We start from the raw sequence: 26,958 nt of genomic DNA on the forward strand, positions 1-26,958 counted from the left end.
ATCTGTGATCACCGAACTACATTTGTAGGTTCCTATTTAGTGAGCCTAGGGAGATTTGCTACTCAGGAGGAGGTTTCTCAACAGGGAAGGCATGTTCTCCAAGTCCAAGAGGCATCCAGCATCCAAACAGAAAAAGACAGAAAACTTCAGTTTTGCACTGTAAAGACAGCTGTTCCTTTGGAAAGCAGCTCTGGTACAAGCAGCTCTAAACCTCTGGATTCCAAAGGTCCTGAAACCTACATTGCTTTGAGGAACACTCCTGAAGGCTAGCAGTTTCCAACAGGAAAGCATCTGATACAAGTCCGAAAGAATGATTCCTCTCAGATCAAATGTTGGGCTCCTGCTGGCCTCAAAGTCTAACACAGGGGCAGCACCACTTTAAATACTTCAGAATTGCCAATGCAAGTGCTGCTTATTTCCCACTTGAGATGTGCCAGCTTGAAAAGAGTGGAAGTTCCTAATAGCATTCACTGTCCATAGAGAGTGGGCTACAGACAAAACTCCATGGTTCCAGAAAGCACCTTCTTCCTTGTACCGCTGCCCCCTCCTCCATGGCAGTACTGTCAGAGTAGCAGACCAAGCTAAGAAATCAGAAAAAAATTTTCAAACTCACTATTTCAAAGCCAAAAAGATACTTCTCAACAATATGAAGATCAGAATTTACTATTCTGCAAAAATTTTCCTCTGTCCTGTTGGTATCTCAGTATTTAAAAGAAAACACAAAACATCTGGGTTTGGTCAGTAATGTGTCCATTTAATAAACTCCTTAGCCACATTTCCCACCCCTTCCTCCCACCCTTAAATTTCAATTCACACTTAAGCAGCAGATGACATAATTTGATGGTGTACAACAGAAGTTTTTAAATCTGCACTCTTAATACTAAGAGTATCAGAGCTAGTATTCAAAAAATTACCTAGGAGCTCAGATATGCCCATGCAAAAAAAGCAGATTTTTATATACAGTCCTTAGTTCTTCTTATAAATTTAAATATTTTACAAAAATGCATTTTCAAAATGTATAAAGTTTAGTGAATACCCCAAATGTATCTTAAAATAAAATGTTATCTGATTTCAAAGGTTATTTGAACAATGAAGTCTAAATTGCACCAGATAAAAGGCACTTGTGCTGTGTGATGTCTTGAGCAAATATGTTAGTTCACAATACAGTAAAACAGTGTCGTCTTGAATTCATGCAGTTGTCTCCGAGCATCAAGCATCATTAAAGCAGCCAAAAAAGATCGTGAGTAAACTTGATTCCACAGTTATAAAAACGTTTTCTATCACTAAGTTGAACATACAGCATTGTGCTCCAGCTCTGACTCTAGAATCAAATGCTACAGAAAAATTGCTGTCATTCACATGGGAATTCAAACTACATTTCATTCTCTCATAAGTTACAAAAAGATGTATGCCATTTAATTATGAAACTAAAACACCAATGAACAGCTCAGTGTTCAAATAGTTTGTGCCAATGAAAGTCTGTATTTAAAAACAAGATAGGGGCTAGTTATTCAAGGAGCAGTGCATCATATTTTCAATTTCCACTTCACTGCTGAGCTAAAAGCGCAGTCCTGTTTGCCTTCATCTTCTCCAACCTTTTCATTAAGTGGCTATTGGTCATCTCCATCTCTTCTATCTTATCCAGTGCTGTTCTTAACTATAAAATGAAAGCAAAAGTTAATTGGACTTTCTGCTGTTCTTAAGCTTTGACAGAGGAAATAAAATTAGGAATACAAATATTGTATTATTTATAAGACTGCCGCATAATTTAAGACAATGCTTTCATTACTGCAGTCAGATGAACCAGAATTCAACTATTAAAAAATTAATTGGGAAGCACTTGAAACATGAAACACGTACTCATGTACAAAAGAGCCAGGTGCCTGCAACTTCCCTATTACAACATGCTATTTAAAGGTAATGTCCTCACCACCACCGTTACTTGCTGATGGAGATATATTCTCATGGGTAGCAGGCCTGATGCTAGTCATACAGCAGCTCTTAAGCAAGCATGATCAACAGTGCAGTGAAATACAGCTTCTTCCCAGCTCCATGCGGTGTGCATCCTGGAAACTTCCCAGGCTGGCACTTGACATAGGGAGCATTCAGGTCCCCAGTAATTTTTATGGAGGGATTAGTTTAAAATAGTAAAAGTTAACACATTTACAAGAAAATACAACTTTAGATTCTTCCTGTCAAGGAAATATAGCATTGAATTGCAATTCAGTATTACTTTTATGTGTCCAGTTGTCTTCTGGACACAATACTGATAGACTTGGAGGCCTTCTCAAAAACCACTTAGAAGCTGTCACCAAAGATTACAAAAAAGAGCTTGGAGGCAAAAGACAGAGCAGTTCAAGACTGAAAGGAGCATAGAGCTGAAAAGGAAATCAAGTTAATTACCTCTCGCTGAAGCTTCCTTTTCTCAGCTTTGAGTTCATCTTCTACTTTTTCTGCATTTTCTGCTGCATTTTTATACCTTGCAACCTGCCCCTCAAGTCGTCCAATCTGCAAACCCAAACAAGATAAAAGGTAGGATTATCCAGGTGTTCCACCCTGAGCTAACCTGCCACCTTTCTGAAAAACCACTGTAACAGAAGGCATCCTGTGAATTATGCATATCTCCCTCTGGAAGAAGGAGGTTTAACTGTGTTAGCAGCAGCCATAACTGCAAAGAGAGTTATTTAAAAACTAGTAAAATTTTAAAACAGTAAAATAAATTGTGGGCAGAAACTTGGAATACCCTTCACTGCCTGTCCCTCCCTGGTGAGGGTCACAGGAAACAGTAGAGAATGGAACATAGTATAGGACACAGCTGAGACAATATGGAAGGTTAAAGAGCTCCTCCAGAGAGAGGAGCTGGAAAAAGAAAAATCAAGAATTGGTGAATATATGGGATTAAAGACAAAAGCTGGGAAGTTGAAAAGCAGAGAACACATCAAAAGGTGCAAAGTAGAAAGGAGACTGTAACTGTTAGCAGGACATAATGCAGGAGGTCTTGAGCTCAAAGCATAGAGTTCAGCAGTAAAGAGGGGACTCAAGACAAATCCTGGTTGTGATCTGCAGGCATTAAAGCCCGCTTGCTGGATTGTTATGTTTATAGCTCTCTGCTACCTGCCAAATCCATAGGACAGGCTAGTAGCCTGTTGCTGTGCAAGGGACCAACTATGCATCTCTGATTCAAATTATAATCCTTTAAGTGATTTTTAGGTGATCTACAGAGATGCTAACTATAATACCATGTTACTCACTTACACCGATTTACTCACACTTTGAGATTATGTGAGATACAGATTTTATATGTAAACTCTTCAATTTCAGAGAGCGATGTACCTTCTATAGTCCATAACTTTCTTAAAAGTAATTAAGCTACATAAACTGATCTTCTTGAAATAGTAAGCTTCAGTCCTCTTCATATTCTGCTGTACATTCATGTCTTAGTAAATTAACTCCAGATTATTTTCTCTTATGGTAAGACTACTACTCCACCTGGAGTACTGCATCCATCTCTGGGGGCCCCAGTACAGGAGAGACATGGAGCTGTTGGAGCGAGTCCAGAGGAGGGCCACGAAGCTGATCAGAGGGCTGGAGCACCTCTCCTGTGAGGACAGGCTGAGAGAGTTGGGGTTGTTCAGCCTGGAGAAGAGAAGGCTCCAGGGGGATCTAATTGCGGCTTACCAGTACCTGAAGGGGCCTACAGGAAAGATGGAGAGGGACTGTTTATGAGGGAGTGTAGTGACAGGACAAGGGGTCATGGGTTTAAGCTGAAGGAGGGTCGATTTAGATTAGATGTTAGAAAGAAATTCTTTACTGTTAGAGTGGTTAGGTATTGGAACAGGTTGCCCAGAGAGGTTGTGGAGGCCCCATCCCTGGAAGTGTTTAAGACCAGGCTGGATGAGGCTTTGGGCAACGTGGTCTAGTGGAGGGTGTCCCTGCCCGCAGCAGGGGGTTTGGAACTAGATGATCTTTGAGGTCCCTTCCAACCCACACCATTCTATGACTCTATGACTATACATTAGTGTGGAATTGCAGGAAATAGGAAAAAATACAAATGTAGTGCCGTTCTGTTCAAACTAAAAAACAAACAGTAAATCAAACAATGAAATATGTTTTCATAGTATTGTAAAAGTCTGCAGAACAAGTGTAATGATAAAAATAAATATGAAGAAAGATACACTTACATTTTGTTCCAAGGTAGTTATATCTTGTTCAGCTTTTGAAAGCTTAAATTTGTATTCACTAATTTGTCTGTTGGCATCTCCTAGACAAAAATTAACATAAATATATTACTCAACGCAACTCTCTAAACTGGCAGTTTTCCTTTTAATTAAAATTTATTTAAAAAGACCATTTTATTGAGAAGCCTGTATACTGGACTATAAAGAGGTAAATGATCTTTCAGAAATCTTTGAGAGTAAGGAAATATTTTTCCTGTTACTGAGAGAACACAACTACTGTCTCTGTAAGAGTGTGCATTAGATCTCAGATGTATAAATGAGATTCAAACCTTTTAACACACACACACACATATATTTAGATGAGCAAACTCACCTCTTTAAAAAGATAATCAACACAATAACCAACACACTGCAAAATGGGTCACATCACCATAGACATAATACCAGTAGCATTTAGCGTAGACATCTGGAATAACATTTGCATGACAGGGAATGCAAGATTTGAACCTGCCTGACAAACTCCAAGGAGCTTTGCAAATTATTTTGGTGTTATGTTTTAGCCTTGACATTGCCAGTGCTCTGTTCACATTCATTGCCACAAGTGTATTAAATGATAATCTGTCAAACAAGTAAAGTTTTCAGCTAAAGAAATAGCTTGCTTGCAATGGAAAGTAGCTTAGTGCTTCTGTGAAGCAACACTGAATATTGTATTAAACCGTAATAATTTTTCATGTTTTGCTTCAGAGAATAACAGTATTTTAGATTAAGTTGCTGTATCAAAGATTCAACAAAATAAAAAAAATCAGGTAGAATATATTAACAAAATATCTCAGCTAAAATTCTATCATCTAAAAAATGAAATTGTTCAAGTAGTGGCACCCATCCTAGGCAAGATCATCAACTGAAAAATAACTTCCCAGAATGTTGTTATTCAACACTGAAAGAGACATTAAGTTATTCTGCAGTAAGAAATTTCCTGCAAGGAGATACACCGCCAAAAAACTAGCTGCTCAACAATATATTAATTCATGATATTACTATTGCACAACAATATAGGAAAAGGAGTTGGAAGAGTGATTCCTCTCCCCAGTGAGAATACCTTTAAACATTAACCATATACCTACTCTGCATTTCAATTAGCTGCAAGTCAGAACCATTCTCTAAGCCTATGATATCTGGATTCATGCCATCACTTTTAGAATATTTCTGTCGTTCTTCTTCCAACTGCATCTTCAATTTTCTAACCTGAAAGAGAAGTGTTCTCTTGTGAAAAAGAGACTCCAAGTAGTTCAGTAGTTGCATATTTATAAGCGTTCAATGCGAAAAAAAAGCAGAGCAGTCCTGAGATGCCACTGGTCATGATAGCTCTGTAAAAGGGAGTAGCAGAGCCATGCAGGGGAGACAGGGAAGCCAGTCTCTGAGGCCTGAGGCTGCAGTCCCCCATCCCCATTGCTGGGCGAGTGCCCCCTGCACGTCAGCGCACAACCCAAACCCACCAGTTCGGCCAGTGCTGCAGGGATCTCGGCGCAATGCAGGGGCACTCCGTAACTCTTAACAGAGCTGCCTTTCCAGAGGAGGAGGTGGCGTTAAACTTCTACAGTATACCTTTTACACTCTGAACAATAATGGTGACTTTGCAGAAAGAATAATCCACAGCTATTTTGGGGTCCTCTCTTTTATTCCACCTGGAAGGAATGGTCCTAGGCAAGTCTGTAGTGCACACTAAACAGTTCAATTTATGCTACAGCAGCTGTCTCCAGATTTTTCCAGTAGTCAGGGAACATAGATTCCGCACAGCTATATCCTCAGACTAAAGAAGTAGGGGCTACTTTTTTGACTCTTACCAAAATATTGTCCTATGGATCAGCAGTATGGGAGCTATACTTGCAAAACTCCTATTCATGATATAAATTATTTTAACCATTAATTTTACAATGCTATCGCAATAAATATGCATATACATATTTATATACATATATCTAATAGCCTTGATTTAATACTAGAATTTATTGGCATTCTAAACCAAGTATCTAAAGTACATTCCCAGCAAAACCGAATGTGACATCATTTTAAATTTGCAATGTGTATTCTTAACAATTGTTCAATGACTGTATGCTGCCTCAAGTCCTCTGTTCTCAATACTGAACTTTATTAAAATACAGCTACTTTGATAATATTAATTTCCTATTTGAGTAACTGAAATGATCAGAGAAATAGTACCACTTAGCAATTTGGAAAAAAGAGCCACTTGAGCTTATGAGAATGTCATTTCACTGACTTTAGTATTTCTGCATAAGGCAAAATAGAACAACTGTAAGTACATGCACTAATAGTAGAGTCAGCAGCAAGTTAGATTTCAGCTAACCAGTTACTAAAGTGAGGGTGCTTTACCAATCAAGATCAGTCACATGGATAAGGACACTAGTGAGAGGAGCTGGAAATTCCTGGTAGCCAGTCAGGTAAAAAGTTGAATATTTTATTTTGCTTTAGTGCTTAATTATTTGATTAAGCACCTTTGGTGCTTAATATTTGTTTATTGCTAATATATTACTACTCCACAAGAGAGTACACAAAGGTCTATTCCTGACAAGAATAGCTTATTTTACCTGGGACAGTAATTCTTCCTTTTCTCCAGCCAGTTTTCGTAGCCGGACATCTAAAAGCAAAGAACCCAATTAAAAATCAGAAAAATCGGTAACTAAGAACATATTTTTCCATAATTTTTTGTTCATTTTCAAATTAAAATGCTCTTCAAACTTAAAGCTAATAGCACTGGAAACATAAAACCTTGGTATCTCACTAATAACATACCAGTCTTCAGTTAACAACAGAAAAAAGGGAAAAACATTTAATTTACATTGTTTATTAGTATAAGAATTCTAAAAGTAAAACCTCTGAGTTAGCAGAAACACGTATCAAGACTAATCTCTGTCAAAAAAAATGTAACATATGTACAAAAATGCAAGTGTATAGAGATGTTTCTTTGCATGTTAACTAACAAAGTTTTACAGTGGATTGACTATGAGTACAATAACTTGTTCAACTTTACAATAAAAGCAAGTTAAAATAAAAGCCCCCCAAACCTGTATCCTTCTGTGGTCTGTATCATTATTTGATATTTTAAAAACTTTTTTCTTCCTAATGAATGTGATAAAGGCCACACTTGCTTTACACTAATAAAGGCAGAAATATTTTAAGAAAGGGCAAAGAACATACAATGCATTGTTTTCTATAACAGAAGTTCTTTCATTGATTATACGTACTTTCAAAGAATTTTCATGAAACACAATGGAAAACATACTAATCCAAAAGACTACACTTTTAGGCAAGATATTTTCTGACAGTAATAAAACAGAAACTGGACCAAGAGATCTAATCAGTTAGAAACACCCAAGCACATACTGTTGTTTTGTTGTTTTTTGGGGTTTTTTTTACTCAAAAGATACATCTTTTTACTCAGCATAAAAAAATTAAATTAAAAAATAAAATTCACAATCTTGAAAGTTGTGCATGTATTCCAGAAGCATCACAGGTATCTCTTTTGTGGCTGTAAATCACAACTCACTGAGAACAGGAGGGAAGCAAAGACTTCAAACACTCTATAAAGCATGTTAAGATATTTTTACCTAGTGGTCCTTCTCCTGCAGATTCCAAGACTTGAGCAGCTTCCTGCGATACAACTGTTATTGCACCAACCACTGATTCATGGTTTACATCACCATTTGGCGTGCCATCTGGAATTATAACTAATCCATGTTTCTAAAAATACAAAAGAAAAAAAGCTACTCATACAAGAGCAGTGCTAAAATATAGTAATTGGATAGAAAAGTTTTTAAAAAGCTTTTCAAGTTGAACAGTTTGTTTGTTGAACAGTTACAACAAAATGCGCCATTTATCCTACTCTAAAGTCAGGTTTTGAGACTGCACAAGAATAGTCACCATTCTTCCTCTTCTTCATTGACCTTGATTTCATGCCCCATTCCTGGATTTCTGTTACTGTAAAGTAACTACTACCAACATACCTCTCCTCTCTTCATTGTTTCCTTCAGGTCAGCCAACTCCTCTCTGAGCTCATCTCGCTCATTCTTAATGCAGTCAAAGTAATCTTTCTGTCTTTCTAGGGCCTGGGTTCAGGCAGATAGCAAGAAAAAGAACGGCACAGAGAAAAAGCATATGACAGATAGCAGAGAGATTTTCTACAAGTAAATACAAAGAGCTCAATAAAAGCAAAGGAATTAAAAGGGGTATTTAACATATAAAAGTGTACATCTCTGATAACTACCTTCTATAAGTCACATATCTAGCCTCATTGATGCATGTTTCTCATGACATAATTTTTTTTCCCAGGTGAGTCTTAGTAGATTCTGTAAAAGCTTTCGATTTAGTGGCTTCTATTTTTGGTAGGTTTTGATAAACTAAATTGAATACCAAAAGAGAAAGTCAATCTTGTTACTACAGGCACTCTGTGGCCAGAAATAAAATTTGCTGGAACTCAACTGGCAAAGATGCTAAAACATTACATTCATTGAACTAATTTCTCTACCTTTTATAGGGTATAGAAGTAGAAATTGTACGCCATAAAAGACCTTGGATATATAAGCCTGTCATCCACTTACTAGTTTATTTTCTACTGAAGTATTACAACCACCCTTTACTAAAACCAAAGCAATCAGTTTTAGAGGAGAAAAAAAAAAAAGCAGCAAACACTAACAGCACTATTTTAGCACAAGAAAGGATTGCAGCTAAGAACGATATGGACATATATGGGTTTGCCTACCTATGCTGGAGCTGTGTTACCTAGCAGTTAATCAGACATTTTCACTTGACTGGGCAACATCCCAGTAATCCATTCAAATTTAACATTGCATGCATTACAATTGATCCTGACCACACAGCAACTGCAAAAGTGTTCACGCATTTTGCCGAGAAAATTATCCAACTAAACCTTGCATCATGCATGAATGTTTAGGAATGGACTGATACCAAGAAAGAAATGAAGGCGTATACCTTTGTATTGTAATTGCTCCACATAACAATTGCAGTACACTGAATTTTAATCATTATCTAGAATCTGTATACTACAGCAATGCTTTAATGCATTACTCAATTTCAACAGAAAAAATAAGAAGTGCCATTGTACTTGATTTATTAGCATGTAAATGTAACATTTAAAATATAGGTAATTCAACATGTTGTGAAAGCATTAGCTGTCACATCATTGCTTAATAATTCATAAGATGTCCTTTTAGTTCCTAACACAAACTAGATCTCTGTAACTACATTTATAAACAATGTGAAGAACCTTAATCATCACATCATTTTGTGTTCCACTGAAAGATACATACGCCTTTGCCATTTCTGAAGAATAGCAGCAGAGATGGAGGGGGAAGTAGGCTCACCCACTTCAAACAACAGACACAAAGGCCCAGAATCATGCTGCAGATGCAGATCCTGTGTGCTTGGCAGTGCCCTGGGCTGCTGCTGACCTTCCCAAAACATCCTTTCCATCCTATTCACAAGTGTTGGAAGTCAGAAAATTTTGATGGGGAATAGAAGTGAAACTGATATAACCACATATCTACCTATGAAGAGATTAATAATCATTCAATTCTGAAAAACTTTACTAAAACTGCTAGTGTTTGTATGCTCAGGAGTTACAATAAATGACATGGATTTTGTACTAAATCTACTCCCACAATTCTTCTGTCATGGAGCAGGGAATAAAAATCAACACAACTAAGCTCTGCAGGCATGTTTTAACATATCGATATGATTAAAATCTGATCACTTGGCAGAAAGCAGATTTGTCTGGAGTCCTATTTACTAAAAATACCAAAAACCTTCAGGAAAGCTATGCCAAACACAGACACGTCATTGCTAATTTCAAATTGGCAATACATGTACAATTTGGAGCCACCAAACAGTTACATAGCTGTACATTTCAGGAATCTAACGTGGAAATCATAGTTTAGTGTCCTCAAATTGATCTAATTTAAGAATACAACTGCAAATTTCAATCACTTTGTAGAAACAGGACAATAGAAGAGGGCAGATGTAAACCAAACTCATGCTATCTCTGTTCTGCTTGCCTCCCTTTCTTCCACTGAGGCAGCATCAGTCCTGCATACATTGTAAAACTAGGTTACAATTCCAGTTATAAAATACTCCTTTGTAAAGCTGCTCAGAGACTTCTGAAGCTGGAATAGAGTAAAAAATTAGCAAAACTACTCAGTATTGGGGAGAAAGACTCAAAAACTGTGCACTAAGAAAAATATGTAAATGTTTTTACATAACGGAAGTGAGAAAGGAAAGACAGCAGCATTTTTATGTTTTAAGAAGGAAGACATCTCAATTCAGAGAAAAAACTAGTAAAAATCCAATTATGGTGTTTACAAGAACACAGAAACTGGCAGGAAACTTTTGGCTAAATGAAAAAATATCTTGTCAATCTGGCTGGTAGCTACGCTTTTGAACATTAGATAGATGGTATGCTCTGTACTAACTCTGGCAGTGTATTTGAAAGAAAAAAGTGCTTGCACAAAAATTTGCACAAATTGGGACAGTTCAGTACACAAAGGTGAAGACTAAGTATGGAAAGCATATGGTTAAAGATAAAAAAACTTTCAGAAAAATGTTCAGAAAAAACTTAAGAATGTTGAAATACTATTTTATGATGGAAGAGAGGATTGTAATATGGATTGAAGGACTGAAACATGAAATAAATATGGACTGATAAAAGACAGTAAACCAGGGCTTTTTTAACTGGGCACCACTGGTAAAGAGACAACTTTTCAAAGTGACTTGAACTCCAAATACAGCAATTTTCAAAGAAATCTGTGTATGTTAAAATCTGGTTTAAAATTAATTTAGAAAGAAACAATCCCAGTGTTACTGAAAAGCGGGCAATTCCTTTCTAAAGACTATCCAGTTATCTCCCTCTCACCACCAGGCAATCTGCTTGTGGCCCAGAACAGCCACAAGTTCAGAGCCATGTAGTTGTCACCGAGCATCAGGCTGACTCAGACAGTTGTACCACTTCTGTGCTGCCAAGAAGCAAAGCTGACAAACCCTGCCTGACCTACATTAACCACATAGTGAACATCAACACAGTTTTTCCTGTACCACCTTCCTTTCCATGCAGGAGCTCCTCAAAAGGTCCCACACAACCATTGTTTTCATTCCAACCCTCTGTTCCAATAGTTGGCAACACTGGTATTTTGTGCGTGGTATCACAGAATCAGCTTGGTTCAGCGTTGCCTCTAAGCTAACCAGCCCTAGAAAGATCAGAAGTGCAACACAAGTTGGCTGCAGAAGTCATTTCAAGATCAGATTTTTTTAGCACTAGCTGTGCCAAATGCAAGCATGATCTACAAATATTCACTGAGGCTTCTCCACATTCTGACCTGCAGCTCTTGAGGTTTTCCATTATTTGGGGGTATTTTGTCTCTCTCATGCCAGGTAATGTAAAGTTGACCATTTTAAAATCCACTAATTCTTACACAAATTGTTAAAATGACAACAGAGGCAGGAGTCAAAGGCGAGCAAGGTTTGAACTGTTCAAGTTTTGAAAACTGTACTTGCCTCTAAGGAGATTAAAAGCTTTAAAAACAATTTCAAATCTGTATAAAATTTTATTATTGCTATGTCACTACAGATCAATATACAGAGCCAGGCCATTGTTATGTTTGTTAAAAATACTGTAACAATGACTTTTTCAAGCCCTGAATACAAGTAAAAAAAATATTTTGTAAGAATTATAAAATTGTATGCATAACAGTTTATTATGTTACGGATTCAATTAGTATTATTCATCATTATGGAAGTAAAGATGAAGTGGAGCTCATTTTCTAAATAGGAGGAAGACTGCAAAATGTTTTGAATATTTAAATTGGGAGTGACCTTCATTTCTTTGGAGTACACAGCATTCCTTGGGGTGTGGGGGGCATCCATCTACTTCTAAAATGAAAAAATACCTTTCCCCACATATTTGATTCATACCCCTATTTTTTTATCTTTCCAATTAATTGTCTCCTGGAGATCAAACACCTCTTTGGTTATGGAGTCTATATTCTGCTGCATGCGTTGATTCTCCTGTAGTAATTAGGATGAGGGAAGAATAAAAGAGGAGAGAAATAAGGAAATGGAAAAAACCCCATTCAAATACATAAAGGAAATTAAGTAATAGAAGTCAACCGAAGAGTTTATGAGCATGAAGAAAAAGGTTACAACTTAATGTAATATATTCCTTATGAATTCATGCAAGAGAATGGTAATTAATTTTATTTAATCAGTGTTGATCAGAATTTAGTGCAGTTAGAGCTACTTTTCTTTAGTAACAGTTCCCACTGCAGATCAAGAATAACATCCTTTCTATAGGAAAGTAATCACCCTGTTGTAATTTCTAGATACCTTGAAGTCCTGTTTGGAAATGAACACTAATGTTAACAAGTAGTTTTATTAATGTTTTACAAAATACAATATCTTCTTGAAAGTATAAAGAAGGAAGTTTGAATCACACATCCAGGAAGTGAGATACAGCTGCTGACTGCTTTCTGATACTATATTAACACATATCAAGTGTGGTTCTATTTTTTTAATCTAACACTGCATTTTGCTGCTTGCCCTGCAAACATAACTCTTTGCTATGCTCATATAATTATGGATGAAGATGACATAAGAATTTTTAGGGCTAGAGACAGTTTTTTGCCCTCCTAATGAATGAACTTGGTTTTACATCTGGGAATGGAAAACAATGTCTTTCTGCATAAAGCTAAATGGCTTCAGCTAGATTTTCTGTTAGTGTTAATAGATGGAGAAGTTACTCAAATAAATGGTAAATATGGGTCAAATCTTTGAAGGGACTGCATGCATTTGGTAGATGTTTAACACATATGATACATTCTATGAAAGCAAACACTCCAGACAAATCTATTGTATATTCTTGATTTCCATACTTAAAAAACCCAACAAAAACCCAAACAAAAACAAGGACTAAAGAAGAAAGTGTGAAGTTTTTTTTAATTTGCAGTGAAAAAGAGAATCTGGTTGTAGCTCTGTTGCTTGCTCTGAAATTTGTTGGGTTTTGCTTGTCAGCATTAATCTGCCACAAAATGCTACTACTTAGGATAATCTTACTCCTTTTCTTCTGCTAGTAAGTCATATCAACTCCAGTTGGTGAAGCATATTATTTTCTCAGTAACCATAACAGATCTGGGACTTTTCAGAGGTCTTTTGGAGTTACTGTACTACTACCTGGAGAGCACAAGACCTTAATGGGGAAAGAAATTGAACAATGAAATGCAATATTATATAGCTTTTGAAAAATCAGGTAGTGGAAACTTTGGCCCATACATTTAAAGATCATCAATTTTTACTGAAACCAAAAAGCAGTGGGAAAATGACATACTAATTGAACTATGACTTACAATGCTAGAACTAAAATCAATGGGAAATGGACACCTGCATATTGTTGACTATGTAAATTTGTGGATCATTTTAAAATGAAGACAGACAACAGCTCTGGGATTTTAGGGCATGTTGATTTGTTTCCAGAAGAAAAGGGCGAGAGGGGGAAAGAACAGGCCGAGAGGAGGAAAGAACAGACCGCACACCAAGCAACATGGTTATGACCCAGTAACATGCTGACCAGCATTGCTATATTTATGCTTGACTGGTAAGCAAACAAGCATTCATGACTGCAAACTTCAGTGGTTGATGCTCATGAAAATCTGAAATAGCTGAAATGGAAACTTTTGGGAAAGGCAAATAATAACATTTGGTATTATCCGTGCATCAAAACTTCTGCCTATATAGAAAGATTTTGGCCATACGAACATTAGTTCTACCCCCACAATGAAGAAAAGACACAAGAAACATTCTTGAGAACACCATGATTCTCACAGGAATTAAGGATTTTACAAGATGTAGCACATTTAAAACATTTGTAGAGGCATTTTCAATTTTATAAATTTAGAGAAATTGATAACTTGAATTCTACCTACTAAACCAAGATAAATTCTTTCTTAAAAGTGCAAGATAATATTTAAGCTCATTTTGTGTATGATGCCTGTTCCCATTCAAATCTTACACTATATTTATTTGCACAAGCTCTATCATGCTCTATCTCATATGAACATACCTCTATCAATTCATCTCTCTGTCGAAGGCCCTCTTTAAGTTCATCCAGCTTATGCTGCAGAACACTGCATGTGTGTTTCTGTCTTTCCAATTCCTGTATTAAATAAATTAATGATTTATTTTTATTTATTTTGGGTTTAACACTCATTTTCAATATAAAGTTTAAAACAGTTAGTAATATCACTTAACATTAAGAAATTACTGCAACAATTTGAGAAATTCTGCCTACCAAGATAAAGGCTTAAACACAGTATTAATGATAAAAGCTCAAATATTGAATTTACGTAAATATTGCTGGAAAAAGCTGCCACATGGGTCTTCCCTTTCCAAGAAAGTTGGACTGAACATGTCCTATTAAATTTAAATGCATATTTTATCTTTAGTGTATCACATTAATTAAATATTTTTTTCCTAAAAGGTGGTGGTGTCAGTGCGTGTGGGATGGGATGTGTTTTGGGGGTTGTTTGGGAATTTTTTTGGGGGGAGTAGGAGTGGTGGGGTTTTTTGGCAGGGGCAGGGGGGGATTTTTTTGGTTGGTTGGGTTGTTTTTAAAAAATGCAACACCGAAAACATCTTTGGCCACTGAGATAGACTTTTCTACTAATCCAAAAGTTTTCAACTGTTCTTACTAAGTAGTCCAGGTTTCTATAATTTATCTTTATCATCAGAAAAAAAAAGTCTTAAAAAAATCAGTACCTTTGACTTCTCTTCGTTCTCTCTATAGTACTCTGCTATCTGTTCTTCTTTCTCCTCAATGACGTCCTTTAGAGTATCCACTTGGTAAACCAAGTTGTTTTTCTCATTGTCTAGTTGAGCATTGGAAACCATAGCTTTCTTGTACTTCTCTTCAACTTCAGCTAGTGAATCCTATATGTATTAGAAAGGCTTACATTAATCTAACTTTTTGACGCATTGTTATAATGTTAAAATACCACCATAACACTGAAGAGTGCAATCCATTATTAAGTAAAATTACACAACCATTTTTGTTTCTCAATTATATTTGTGTCTTCTCTTTAGATACCAAGTCACAGTTCAACTTCCATTATTCAGGTTAGGTCATACACAACAATGAAAAGTTATCATTACAAAAGTATGAAAATTAGAAGATAATATTCCACTTGCATTTTCTACTCTCCCACTTTCACAACTTAACTCACAGGGATAAAGTAGTAATATCACAGTTTTATTGTATTTTCAGTGCATGCACGAGAAAATACTTCAGAATGAGGCAACAAATCTGACAGAACTCAGACAATTAAATGACTAAAAATATCACAGAAATATGTCTAAGAGTAGGTTTAACTTAATGCTCATTATTAGTGCTCTATTACTTCAAAATTTTAAGGTAGTCACATTTTTTTGGTAATAGCACTTCTGTTTAAGACATCTTATCTTTCTTTTTCTTACTAAGATTTTAAAAAAAAAAAAAAGCATGTAAAGATTCACATGCTTGATTCTCTTCCTGAAGGTGCACATATGTCTTGCTATATACCCTCTTATGCAATTCTCACATTTACCAAAATGATTTTATCCTATTATATTTTTCTGTACTGTAACAAATGTTAACTATTCAAATACTAGAACAACTATCACTCCAGGCACTTTTAAACATGAAGTGATTTCAATATGCATGCTTTTAAAAAAATACAAAAATTGAGTTTCACAGAGTCCTAATTTAGAATTGAAAAAGAACTATTAATCTGTTCCCTTTCCAAAGTACATCTGTGCCTACAAATCCCCTAGTATTTAACGTAATTTGTTCTGTGAAGGCATAAGTAGCATAACCTCCGTGTTTAATTATTTGTACTAAGACAGCAGAAGTCCTAGCACAGGAAGGGCAGCAGGCTTGGGTTTTCCAGAAAGCAGTACAGTAGGACTGAGGACTAAGATTTTAGGTGAGAAGGTGGTAACAATCTAAGTTTCCTAAGAAAACCAAAAATGCCCAACCCCTAAACACTATTCCATGTTATAAATCTCCATTTTGAGAAAGCTGTCCTTAAAGTACATATTTTACCTTCTATAATTTTATCGTAATTACATGTGCTTATACCTCTCTTCCATTCACTGAATTCTGGAATTTTGTGCTGGAGAAATACAGTATTTTAGAAACCTCAGAAAAAAATAAGTTAAGACATATCCTGATAGACCATAGATCAGAAGAGACAAGACAGTATACATAGTGAAAATATAAGAAAGGTACCATTATCATCTGGGAAGCCGTAAATAGCAAACAGCAAAGAAGATTCAGGATAAGAGAGAAGAAAATAATGAAAAAAAAAAAAAAGAATACACTTAAGTGCATTCAAGTAATTCTTAAGATTAAAACTGCAGAAAACATTTTTTGTGATGTTGTAAACATGACAAATTTTGTAAAGATTGATAAAACACAATGTCAGAAATAGCAAACTTTCCAAAGAATAATTCAATTTAGAGGAAAAAAGGAAAATACTAGGATTAAAATGAATGGTATAGTCCTTTTATGGGGAGATACAAAATCTAATGAGAAGTACAACTAGGAAAAAATTTCAATTTGATTGTTTCTGTGAGTGTGGAGTCACAGTAATTTAGGTCAGTACAGATCTTTGGCTGCCATCTGGTCCAATCTCCTAATTAAACAGGGCCAACCAAGATCAGGCTGCTGATAGCCAAAATGAACTGGACATGAGCTGTCTCCAGGGATGTAGGCTGCAGCACCTGGCTGGACAGCCCGTTCCTGTGTTGAACTGCCTTCCTTGTGAAAAGTCTTTTTCTTGAGGTCTAATTGGAATTTCTGCCCTTACAATGCAACTTTTGTCTGATGTATCTTGCCCTGTCACTGTGCTCCTCTGAAAGGAGTCTGCCCTGTTTTTCTCTACAGCCTCCTATCTGGCAGCTGAAAACAGCACTGATACTGCCGCCAACCCCCCAAGACTTACAAAATCTAGTTGTCTCAGCCTGTTGTTCTATGCCATGTACTCCAAGGCTCCAGCCTTAAAGAGGAGACTAGGTTGAGGCTTAAATGATTGGATTAAACTGCCATTAATCACAAGTTAAGGGGATAAAATCTGCATTTATGGAAGAGGAATAAATTTGAGACAGAAAAGTAAGAATTGCTTCCCAGAAAGAAACCAAGCTATGCCTAACAGTCTCCAACCAGTTAAAAAAAACACAAACCAGAAAGGAACATTGCTAAGGCTTCTTTGGAATTGTTCCTTCTTTAACTATTACATGTGTTCCCTATGGTTCAAGAATTCCATGTAGTTTCAGTAATCTTGCAGTTTGGTGAGAAATATGGATTTGAAAGAATTTCTGAAACACTTGAATGGGACAGTGGGATGCCTAAGGATGAAGGAGCAGGAAGAGGCTGGAATGAAAATGAATAATAAGGCTCTGCACATAACCTAAAGCTATGAAGAAATACCACCCACAATTCTATCAAGTAAAGCCAAAGGGCTATGCAAATTAGCCTGCTTGGCTAAAACAGGATGATTAAATCCAGCAGACATCAAGAGTGCTCTGTTAACTGCATAAAAGAAAAATTTTGAAGAAAGAAGGAGAATTCCTTTCTAGTTGATGCAAGAGAATATAGAGAGAATCAACAAAACTGAATCAAGACCTAACTAAATCAGAACTATCCACATTCTGCTCACACCCAGCACATTTGTAGCCAGGTAAAAACCACACTCTTAGCAACACAAGGGATGGGCGACCACAGAGATATGAAGGTAGTGTGATTACAAATCACTTAACCACTGAAAAAAACACAGAAGACATGTAAAAGCAGGTATCCTAGTAACTCTTCTAATGTACACATGACAAAACTGCTAAAGCAGAAGCTGAGAAAAAGGTAATGCCTTCCTAATTAGAAAGAAGGGTTCCTGAAAGAATCTCTGTGGAAGGCAAATTAACTTAGGAACATATTATTCAGTATTAACAATAGTATAAAATGCAATTCAATTTTGTAAGCCAAGCATAGATCAAGATCTTACTGTCTGTTGCACACCTGTGCTCTTTGGTAACTGCAATGGATTACAATAAATAGCAGCGCATTAGTAATGATTGAGAACAGTAGTCATGAGATGCTGGCAAACACGCAAAAGTGTGAGAGTTAGATCCATTCTGAAAATATGATGCAAACTAATGTTTTATTTAAATTTAGTACAACCAGAGCTATGTCTAATCATCTTGTAATCTACTGCTCTTTGAAGTCCTTTTAATATTCATATGGCAGTATGATTAAAACAAGATGTACTTCATCTGAGCATATGGGTATCAGATTCAAAGTTACTTATCCTCTAAAGAGGAAATAATTTTTGCTACACCGAACAGCTCAGATTACATATTTTCTCTTTACTATACCACCTATTATGTCATTTAATCAAGGAAATCCACAGAAGCTGTTAAATATATCACTGTTACATGCTCTAGTACAAGCAGCATTCATTAAATTCAGTCTATATGGATATAAAATAAATATAGAAAGATCTCTTTACTTTTACATGGAACCATTCACAATTAGATAACGGGAAAGACCAGAACAAATATCCTGAAAAAGATTTGTAATACATTTGCTGTATTCACTTCCCCTTCAACACAGGAGAGGGGAAAACAATAATACTTTAACTGCAAACTGTTAATTGTGTGAAAACTTACAAAAGAAAAGCAAACATACTAATTTAAACAAGTGAAAATACAGACAAAACTCATTAATACTGAAAATACCAACCTATAATTTAGACAACGAAAATGGGAATGTAAACCATAAGAAAAAAATCTTTAATAATGGCAAAGGATTAAATAAAAATTAATCTTCTGGAAGCAATATGCCTGCCCAGATTCATTGTGGTATATCTTTCCAAATTATTACTTTGTTTTTTTCTTTATAGGATACAGTATTTGCTGAAACTTGGAAGACTAATTCTTAATTTCTTCAGGTCTTTGTCATGACTATATCACATTTCTTCCCCATTCAACACACAGCAATTATTTTGAATATCCATTTATTTGCTAACAAAAATCTGAAAAACATAAACTGAACCTCTCATCTTACCAGAAAAGACCTGCTAAAAATATGAAAGTTTAATACTATTTTAACATAAACCAAATAATGGACATGTGATTTAAATGTACACGAGATAGTATATCTTAATAATTTATTCACATGACAAATTTAAGCTGATACTCTCTATGCATTAGAAGTTAGATACATGCTTTAAAAAATTTAAAAACTTGTTAGTAAAGCCATATGTAGTTAGTAGAACCAGTTGTATCTCCATGACCCAAAAATACCCATACAGAATGCATGCTTGGGAGGAGCCCTGATACCTTTAGTTCTTTAAGTCCCTGCATGTATCTCCCTTCTACATCGTGTATCTGGTCCTTAAGATCATAGATATCCTGCAGGACATAGGAATGAACCATTGCATAAGAAGTATGGGGAAGTAATGTATAGTTTAAAAAGCATTAAAAGGTTTACATGCATTTCTGTCCAATGCCAAAGCCTGTAATATTTCACAGAAATTATAATTAATTCACAATAACTTGATGGAAGTTAAGATTTTGTTTATATCCCTGAATCCAAGCCATCTCAAATAGGACAGAGTCGTTTCAAATTTGACATAAAGTCATATTTTAATATAAATGAAACAGTACCATAAATATTTATGAACACAAATACCATTACCAAGATACAGAAATCTTTCATGGTTAAAAATTACATCCTCATAACTTTTTCATACTATTAAGAAACCAGAAGTTCTGTAGCACAAAAAAAACTCCTCCTAACTACAAGTATGATTTTAAACTAGCTCCAAATTCTCTGAAAATGCAGTTACCCGTAATTCACTGAGGGAGGCATCAGGATCCACCAAACTGCTTGTGTCTCCACTTCCTCTCCTAGATGAGTTGCCACTCAGAGGAGTTGCACTTGTTGAATTGCGAGATGATGGCTTAAAAAGGGAAAAACACCGTATCAGGAACCATACTGTCATTTCTGGTATACCTGACATTACTCTTTATAAATTGCTTCATAGTCATAGAACACTTTTCTCTCTTGTTTTTGCCGTTTCTTAATATTAGCTTATAGGCAAAATTTTCCATTGATTATTTTCCAGCACTTATGTTTTCTCTTGGTGAAATGTTAGTTTGTCTTTGATGACTTATCAGTTATCATAACATTACAGTTTTGAGTCTTCTGTTCAGAAGACTTTCATAAGGAGGCTGTTAGTGCTGAAAAACTGTAGAAGTTTAAAATATTTCTAAAAATTATAATTTCTGCCACCCAGGATTCAGGAAGTCTCCAGTGGAATCTAGCATATGATTTTTTTAGCCCTAGCCTCTTAAAATTCAAGCTCTTCTGCTAAATATTTCTCACACAGAACATAAATTCTATAAGAAACTAATGCTTGCTAGAAGTAAACTAAAGAATAAAATTATTTCCTTGGGAAATAAAAGATGCAAAGCATTAATTTAGTAGATAAAAGAATGTGTCTAAAAATATCTCTTTCCAAGCTCTTAAAAATGACTAAAATACACTCTACGAAAAAAACACACAGCATTTATACTTTTGGAACTATTTTAATACTTGTAAATTTATGGATGAATACTGAGTTTCAATAATTTTTAAATTAAAAACTCTTACCCTTGAAAATATTTCTGAATGGGATTTTTCACTCTTTTCTTCCAGCTGAAAGAGAAATGTGAAAGTGATCACAATACACCCTTTATAATGAGGGTCTACTGAATCACCATCTTCTGTTCAAAGACACTAAGAAATATTTAAGAACAAAAAAATGAAACAATAAAAAAAGAAATTCCAGAAGTTAGCATAGATCAAGACAGGAAGAAAAATATTCAGCCTGAAAAAGTAGTTTTTACCTCAGTTGCAAAATAAATGAACGCTTATAAAGGAAAAAACCAGAAACTTTAAAAAAAGTTTTTAAAAAGTCATTACCAATATTAAAGTACTTAACAACAAAACTTGTTTCACTATTTTAAATTTCAACAGAGTAGTGACTACAACACTGAGTGGCATAACAAACTCGAAGCTTCATGCAAGTGCACTTCAGACAATCAATGACACCAGCGTGAACATCCTAGTTATTAGAAAACACATTTGTTCCTTAAATCTCTTTGGTGAAATCTGCAATTGCATCAGGACAAAAACAGTTTGGGTAAAAGCCCATAACTAAAGTGTAGCAATCGACAAAATAATTTTAATTCATATTTTATGTATATAACCCTAAGGAAAAGAACTATCACCCTCTCATCCCCCTCTTTCTTATTTAGGAAACTCTGATATTGCAAACTTATATTGTAGATATCCATATTTTTTACGTTTCTATGAATCAAAATAAGTGGAATTACATGAAGACATTAACATGTTGCCATATTTCCTAAAACCAGTATGATACATTGAATGTGGTATCTCAAATATCTGGCTTCTCTGAAAACAGCTGTTTTTCTCCCAGCCCAGGGACAAGAGATTTGGAAGTCTGCTACAATCACAGTAGAAATAAATGTTACTTTATGAGATCTCTCTTTTTCCTTCCATTGTGGTTTCTACAGAAGCAACACTGCACTTCCATGGCAAACTCACCATCTCCAATCATGTACTGAAATTGTAAATTGCAGATATTTGTTACCACCATGACGGTAAAATGATGTTAAGAATTCAATTGATCTGAAGTATTCATTTAGAATAACTTAAATGAAAATATAATTTTGGAATCTAATAATACATAATAATGATGATGATGATAAAAGCAACTGAGAAGGTAGCATAATTGCCAGTCTCAGACTCCACATTTTCTTTTTGCAGACCATTAATTTTAGAAAAGTGGATTTCTTAGGGAAATAAAGCGCTAAAATTTAAACTGGAGAAATGATTGGTCTCCGTCATGCTTTGAGCATGTACAGACGATAAATACTGTGCATTATTACAATATAAGTTACATAGCACTGTAATCATCTAAATGCAGAATCACAGCAGCAGTGGTTGGAAGGCACTCTAAGCAGTCACCTAGTCCAGCCTCCCATGCAACGCAGAACTGCTGCCAGCAGTCCAGGTGAGCTGTGGCTTTATCTAGCCAAGTTTTACCAGCTCCTGAGGATGGAGGCTCTCCAGCCTTGCCGTAACCTGTCAGAGTGCAATGCCAACCTCCTTGTGGAGCTTCTTGCAGTGGCTCATCTGAACCTCCTAAGCTGCAGCATAAGGCTGCTACCCCTTGCTACACGACTTGGCACAGGTATGAAGAGTTTGGCTCTTACCTAATCAAGCAGTTGCAGGCTGCTGATCACCATGTAGCATCCCCTTTGCCCAACTAAGCAAGCCTAGTTCTCTCAGCCTCTCCTACTGCCTGTGCTAACCCTGACTGTTATTTCAAAGACGTGCCCAAGAACAGAAATTTCCCTAATTTTTCCACTATTAAAAGTTTTGTCTGCAAGTAACAAGAATATCTAGAACTTACAGCAGCAATAAAGAAAAGGCAGCTAGTTTTGTTGTGAACAATGTTCAGACTAAAGGGACACACAGGAAAACAGTCACGATAATTTTCCTGTAACATTTGACTCTATTGACTTGGGACTGTGTACAAGAGCATAGCCAACGAGTAATCCAGTAATGGATCCTGACAAAATCTCATCTTGGATGAATGAACACTAAAATGCACTGAAGAGGACACTGTTGTAAGCATTTGTTTTTGTCACTAAACCAAGTAGTAATATTAAAAAAAAAAATACACAACCCCCCCAAATATTGTTAATTTCCATAAGAAAAAAACCCAACATTTTACATTTAAGAGATGCTTAAGCTTATCACACACAAAACAATGTGAAGTGTCACATGCTTCCAGGAACAGGCAAAATTCTTTTTAAATAAAGCAGCATGCTTTTTAAAAATTCAGACTCCAGACATTTTTATGCAAAAAACGGCCCCAACCCTTCAAAGCTATTTGCCATTAAATAAGTCTGAATGTTTTCACAGTATTTATCTTTCAGAGTATGAAAAGAAAAAAAAATCCATGGTTAGTAAGTTTGCTGTATTCACCACAGTATAACAACAAATATTACACTCACACTATTCAAACCTTGGACATCATCTGCATCGGAAACAATGCTTCCTCTGCGGTTGGAACGACTAAAATAGTCAGCAGCAGTTTCACTTTGATCAGAAAAATCAGAGGACTTCAAAAGATAACGAGAGGTATGAAAGAGAAATGAAGATGATACCACAGAATGAACAAAAGCTTATTTTAAAAAAAAAAACCAAACAGGAAATCCTAACTGAAATCTCCATTATTGCCATTTATTCTTGCTTTTCTAACAGTTCAACAGTTGTAAAATCTTAATTACTCTTCTAGATTTATGCTATTTTAAACATGTCTACATGAATAAAACATGTACCACACTGATATGAGTACTTTAGTCAGCATATGCATTGTTTTTAAACACTCTCTTCATATGTTTATTATTCTTATAGTTTACAGTATCTAAACCTAAAAACAATGAACATTTATTATTGGTTCATTTTCCTCATTTGGAGTAATATAAAAAAAACCACAGATACAAAAGGGTTTAGTACTAATATAGTGCCAAACAAGCTACAAAAAATACTTTAAAAAAATATTTGTAGATCATAAAAACAGATTATGTAATATCAGAAGTTGATAAAAATTATTTTTCTCTACAAATGTTATCTTTTCTTCAAATCAACACAATCAAATCTTCAAAATAACACTACTAGTTATGCATATGATCTGGACTTCATCTAATTCGTAATTTTAAGAGGCCTCACAATAGAAGACAAGCTCTACTCCCCAAAGCTATATGTCAGACAGGCATCTAAAAAGGTCAGGAAAAAATACTAATGCTACACATCACTGGCAAGAAAAGGCAAAATACATCTAACCACATGACAATCATTACAATGCCATGGGAATTCAAGTGAAATATTTAACTGAGAAAACATTATGCACGTTAAACGTAATGTTTAATGAGAAGGTTTATCAAAAGTGTTGTACTGATAACATTCTACTTCAAAAGGCAGAAAGTTACTATGAACATTAAATTTAGTTTTAAAAATGATTATAGGAAAGAAAATCTTTAAATGAAGTTTGAAAATATATTGTCCTTATCCCATTCTCACCATTTAAAAAATAATTAATTTCTTTGTACTTGATGTACATAAGTGATGTAGCCTCATCATCTTCCGATTAAAATACAGTGAGAAGTCTTTTATGCAAATGTGACCAGTTACATACAAAACAGTTTGCTGATGAACACCTGTCTCAGCCTACAAATTTGTATTTTTTCCTCACTGCTATGTTATGTTCTATTTCTCTGACAAAGAATTTTCTGGCTATAACTATATCCACATTTTAAATATCTTTTTTTTTTAAAAAAATAACAAAGTAAATACATTTTCACAGTCAATAATTTGGCTAAACTTTCTTATTTCACAAAGTATAAAGATGCTGAACAGAATTCTGCTTTTATGAATTATGCTTACAGCAAAATAACAAACAACTCAAGGGCTACAAACATAATCTATGACGACACTGCGCTCTTTCATTCAAAACCAACTTATCTTTGCTGTTGAAAAGTCCATAAATCTGGGAATTCACCTTTTGCACTTCTAACAGCTTTCTCAATGGGTTTATCAAAACTGATACAGTTTAAGAGGGAGATGCACCATGCAGTTTTTCACCAGCTTTCTCTACTCTGTTTCCATCTTCTCTCTTACTTTCTCTTTTGATTTCCACTGAGTACTGAGCTGACTTCCAGTGCACTACCCACAGTGAAAGCAAAATATTAACTGTAGAAAATGAAAGTTAAGATTTTCACTTTATCTAGTGTGAGTGAATGGTACCTTGGCATTATTGGTATCACATTACATACTCAAATCTGATTCTCTATATATTCCTATATATGTATAAAGTTCATACTTTTAAGAAATTAATCTTAATGTTAAGAGAATCCAAGGAGACAAGTAGTATTTTCACAGTTCAAGAGACTTTAGAGATGGATGTTATTACCTCTCAGGTTTTGGAACTTCATAAAGCAAAGCAAAATTCTTTTTCCTACATCCTCAAAAATTCACTCTGGCCATCTGTTGTAGCTACAAAGATCCAGTCTCTGACAAACCTGTTTTTATTTGTTTAGTCTTTATAACATTGCTAAGAATATGTGAAAAGTGAAAACAGAACTGTTTCAATTTAACCCATACCAGAACACTGATCTACTTTTTTTGTGTACCATGACAAAGGAGCAGTTGTACCAATGAAACCAAGAGAGTTGTTCTACAGCAGGAACAGCATAGAACTACTTAAAATCACTTTGCAGCACAAAAGCCATCTTTTGAATGACCGTTTTAACACAGTACAGATCCAGGAACAAATTTCTCTCAGTTTTAAATACTGGTCACCATAAAAATGAGCCAGCTACTTCTTACTGCATGATGTAACAAAGTTTGCATTAGTCCTCTTCCCGAAAAGACAGACTTTTTCCACACGTATTGTAGTAACAGTTTCATGTGCCTGCCCAGTTACAACATAAGGTGGTAACCCCAACAATGTACTATACTCCAGTTTCCAATTGCTTCCAATTATACACATTGCAAACATTTAAAAGATGTTTAGAAAAGCAAATTCCTTATTGCTTCTACACTTTACTGTCTTACTGCTAAAATTTTACATCTTGCTAAAAATCACATCTCTGAGAAACTGCTTTTTTACTGATGCAGAATCAAAGAACTGAGTCTGTGTGTTGGGTCAGTAAAATGATCCCCAGTGTAAATACTCATAATCGTTGTGCGTTAGTATCAAAGCATTCAGCAAATCATGCAAGAGGAACGCTCACCACAGGACTGCTTCGAACTGAGCTTGCTCTTGAAGAATAACTGTATTCAGATGGCTAAAGGAAAGTTATGAAGTAAATTTTCACAATTTCTGTAGATTTTTGACTCCAGAAAACAAAGATAATTAAAGAAACAATCAAAAGCCTATTACACTTACAGTGCGAGAACTATATGAGCTATGTAATCCACCACCACACAAAGATGCCTGAGAAAGAGGGAATGAAATATCATTTATATTCAGTCTCAGAAATAATTATGCCACTCTTATACACTGTAATTTTTACGCACTGTACTCTGTCTTATGCCTTCTATGCATTTTCCAGTTAACATTAGACTTTTTGAAAGGACAAACAACTTTAAAAACATTTCCAGCAGCGTTTGTTCCTACTACTAAGGATGTCTACTTCTAAATATAATTTGAAGAATTTCCTTGAAAAATAGCCAAATAGTTCTAAAAAAGTCAACTCAAATATTTTCGGAAGAAAATTAAATATTTAAACTGCAATCTGGTTTCCACTGTTCTGAAGCCTTCAGAAGTTTTAATCCACCCTGTGAAATTAAGCCATATTGTATGTACACTTATCAGCTTTACTTTGTGCTCACCCATGCAACTTTTCTTGAAGGAGACTGTTTCAAGGTGCAAGGCTAAAATCTATTTATGCAGTGGATAATAAAAGCAGCTTTAAGCAATGCAAATGAAATTTAAAAAAAATTACAGTCTCATGTTGCTTTCTCTATCTATGAAGGGATTCCTAGCAGAAATTAAGAATTATATGTATACTAGAATTATATGTGATAGCAGTCATT

At 35.3% G+C, this 26,958-nt stretch overlaps 1 protein-coding gene across 19 annotated transcripts in view; it reads right to left on the reverse strand.

Annotated features, from left to right (window-relative positions):
* Positions 1–733: 733 nt before the first annotated feature.
* LRRFIP2 (LRR binding FLII interacting protein 2) overlaps positions 734–26,958 on the reverse strand; it is a 58,835-nt gene continuing 32,610 nt past the window's right edge. For 6 of the 19 annotated variants that reach the window (XM_054815167.1, XM_054815172.1, XM_054815174.1 and 3 more), the window contains 16 exons: positions 26,309–26,356; positions 26,154–26,207; positions 23,373–23,480; positions 20,938–20,982; positions 20,132–20,245; positions 19,623–19,694; positions 15,012–15,182; positions 14,317–14,409; positions 12,177–12,269; positions 8,201–8,302; positions 7,805–7,937; positions 6,785–6,834; positions 5,303–5,423; positions 4,182–4,261; positions 2,404–2,508; positions 734–1,657 (listed from right to left, as the gene is read on the reverse strand). In XM_054815167.1, coding sequence (XP_054671142.1) covers positions 1,547–1,657; positions 2,404–2,508; positions 4,182–4,261; positions 5,303–5,423; positions 6,785–6,834; positions 7,805–7,937; positions 8,201–8,302; positions 12,177–12,269; positions 14,317–14,409; positions 15,012–15,182; positions 19,623–19,694; positions 20,132–20,245; positions 20,938–20,982; positions 23,373–23,480; positions 26,154–26,207; positions 26,309–26,356 — 1,500 coding nt within the window. In that variant the 3' untranslated portion in view covers positions 734–1,546. The remainder of the gene's footprint in view (positions 1,658–2,403; positions 2,509–4,181; positions 4,262–5,302; positions 5,424–6,784; positions 6,835–7,804; positions 7,938–8,200; positions 8,303–12,176; positions 12,270–14,316; positions 14,410–15,011; positions 15,183–19,622; positions 19,695–20,131; positions 20,246–20,937; positions 20,983–23,372; positions 23,481–26,153; positions 26,208–26,308; positions 26,357–26,958) is intronic. The other 13 variants (XM_054815176.1, XM_054815175.1, XM_054815171.1 and 10 more) reach the window with 9 other exon arrangements.

This window comes from Grus americana, chromosome 2, assembly GCF_028858705.1.
Source record: "Grus americana isolate bGruAme1 chromosome 2, bGruAme1.mat, whole genome shotgun sequence".
Classification (NCBI taxonomy): Eukaryota; Metazoa; Chordata; class Aves; order Gruiformes; family Gruidae; genus Grus; species Grus americana.